Here is a 2500-nt window from a genome sequence, read left to right on the forward strand (position 1 = left end):
TGCGTTGGGCTCATGTTTCAAACATTGGCGCTTGCTGGCTAGCAGCTGTATAATGATGAGCAGTCGAATGCATTACAGAACAATATCCACAGCTACGCTAAAATACATTTGCATAGAAAATGTCCCTCAATACAGAATAATTAGTACAATGGTGACCATGCCAGTGTCAAATTGAGAAGAGGAGGGGAGAGAGAATGAGCGGGAGAGGAGGAAGAGTGGGAGAGGTGGAAGAGCGGGAGAGGAGGAAGGATAATTAGCTGCTTTCATGGAAATAGTACAGATTCAGTCAAAACATGATCAGTGTATATTGTGTGTGTGTGTGTGTGTGTGTGTGTGTGTGTGTGTGTGTGTGTGTGTGTGCATGCGTGCGTGCGTGTGTGTGTGCGTGTGTGTGTGTCTCTTCTCATCAGTAACTGAGAGAATAGCTAACATCCATTAGGCTGTAACAGGACAACACGCTGAGAAGCATCAGACAATCACTTCTCTACTAAGTTCCATTTATACAGTGACTGACTGACTGACTGACTGACTGACTGACACACATAATAATAACACAAAGTATTTAACAGTACTGCTGAAAAAACATGACCTCTTTGCAGTCAACAAAAGCTGGCTCCTCTAATGGAGAAATGTGAATTGCACAATTGAAAAACACCATTATATAAATGCCCCATATTTTTTTATTTGTGTCTGTGTGTGTGTGTGTGTTTGTGTCTGTGTGTGTGTGTGTGTTTGTGTCTGTGTGTGTGTGTGTTTGTGTGTGTGAGTGTGTGTGTGCATTTGTGAGTGCGTGTGTGTTTCCAGGATGTGTGAATGAGTCTGTGTTAACCTGTGTGAGGGCGTCTGATCCAGCTAAGCCAGGCTGAAGAGATTCATTTGGAGGAGACTTCCAAGAACAAAGAGGCCAATCCATACACCTTATATGGTGTGTGTGTGTGTGTGTGTGTGTGTGTGTGTGTGTGTGTGTGTGTGTGTGTGTGTCTTACCTGTGAGGTGGAAGGTGGGCCAGGAGCCCAGATCACAGGCTCGGCAGGTGTACTCATCAAACACAAACTCATTCTCCTTACAGGGAGTGCAGGTCCAGCAGCAGCTCACCTCTCCTTTACGGATTACCTGGAGGACACACACACCAGAAAAACACCCTCATCAGCTCAGAAAAAAAACACAAATCAGAATGCTGCAAAAATACTATATTGGAGAGAATTCACCAATCAGATTGAAATATCAATAGAGATAATCTTGAAGGGTCAACCTTTCACCCCCTTCCTCCCTCCCTCCACCCGAGCATACAGGGATGTGTGTGGTTGTGTGTGGTTGTGTGTGTGTGTGTGTGTGTGTGTGTGTGTGTGTGTGTGTGTGTGTGTCACCTTTATCTGTCCCTTGTCACAGGGTTCGCTGCAGACTGATTTGATGATGGTGTCCTTGCTGGCCCAGATTTCATCATCATCGATCTTCAGCCCACTGTTGTCCCAGCTCCCTACGTTAATATAGTCATAGTAGTCCTGTCCCATCTTCTTAAAGTTCATGATCTCATATCTGACAAACACACACACACACACACACACACACACACACACACACACACACACACACACACACACACACAGGAGTCAGTACCTCTGAATCTATTGATACATACATACTAAATAAATGTAAATGGGATGAGATCATCACAGCCAGGCGACTCACTGCTCTTCTTATTTATGAAGTCCTATTTAGACACACACACACACACACATACGCACACACACACATACACACACACACACACACACACACACACAAACACACACACACACACACGTACCGGCCAGGCGAGTCTCCGTTCTCGTCAAACAGGATGCCCTCTCCAGACACGCCTGTGAAGTTGGTCTTCATCAGGAAGTCCAGCAGTGTGGCACCATCTATAGGTCGCATGGCATCACACAGCCCCTAGACAACCATCATCATCATCATCATCACCATCATCATCAACACCATCACCATCATCATCATCATCATCACCATCACCATCATCCCCATCATCACCACCATCATCATCATCATCACCATCATCATCAACACCATCACCATCATCATCATCATCATCACCATCACCATCATCCCCATCATCACCACCATCATCAGAATCATCATCACCATCATCACCATTATCATCATCACCATCATCATCTCCACCATCATCATCATCAGAATAATCAACATCATCATCATCACCATCTCCACCATCATCATCATCATCATCATCATCTCTACCATCATCATCATCTCCACCATCATCATCATCAACATCATCATTATCATCACCATCATCTCCACCATCATCATCACCATCATCATCGTCGTCATCTCAATAACAATATGAACAATCCCAACTATAATCAACGATAATAGTGACGGTAGATTGTTGTTAGTACAGCCAAGTCCAGTAGCACCAACCTGGTACCCTGGGCAGAGTGAGCGCTGCATGTTATGGAGCCCATAGGCCATGGAGTAGATG

At 44.8% G+C, this 2500-nt stretch overlaps 1 protein-coding gene across 1 annotated transcript in view; it reads right to left on the minus strand.

Moving 5' to 3' along the window:
• Positions 1 to 2500, minus strand: part of grm5b (glutamate metabotropic receptor 5b) — a 134347-nt gene that overhangs the window by 36067 nt on the left and 95780 nt on the right. The window contains exons 8-11 of the mRNA XM_090223949.1: positions 2440 to 2500; positions 1808 to 1932; positions 1368 to 1536; positions 987 to 1113 (exon numbers count right to left, since the gene is read on the minus strand). The exon at positions 2440 to 2500 is cut by the window's right edge and continues 61 nt beyond it. Of these exons, the coding sequence (XP_090080075.1) occupies positions 987 to 1113; positions 1368 to 1536; positions 1808 to 1932; positions 2440 to 2500 (482 nt within the window). The remainder of the gene's footprint in view (positions 1 to 986; positions 1114 to 1367; positions 1537 to 1807; positions 1933 to 2439) is intronic.

Source organism: Oncorhynchus mykiss, chromosome 27 (assembly GCF_057628025.1).
Source record: "Oncorhynchus mykiss isolate SJ-2025 chromosome 27, ASM5762802v1, whole genome shotgun sequence".
Classification (NCBI taxonomy): Eukaryota; Metazoa; Chordata; class Actinopteri; order Salmoniformes; family Salmonidae; genus Oncorhynchus; species Oncorhynchus mykiss.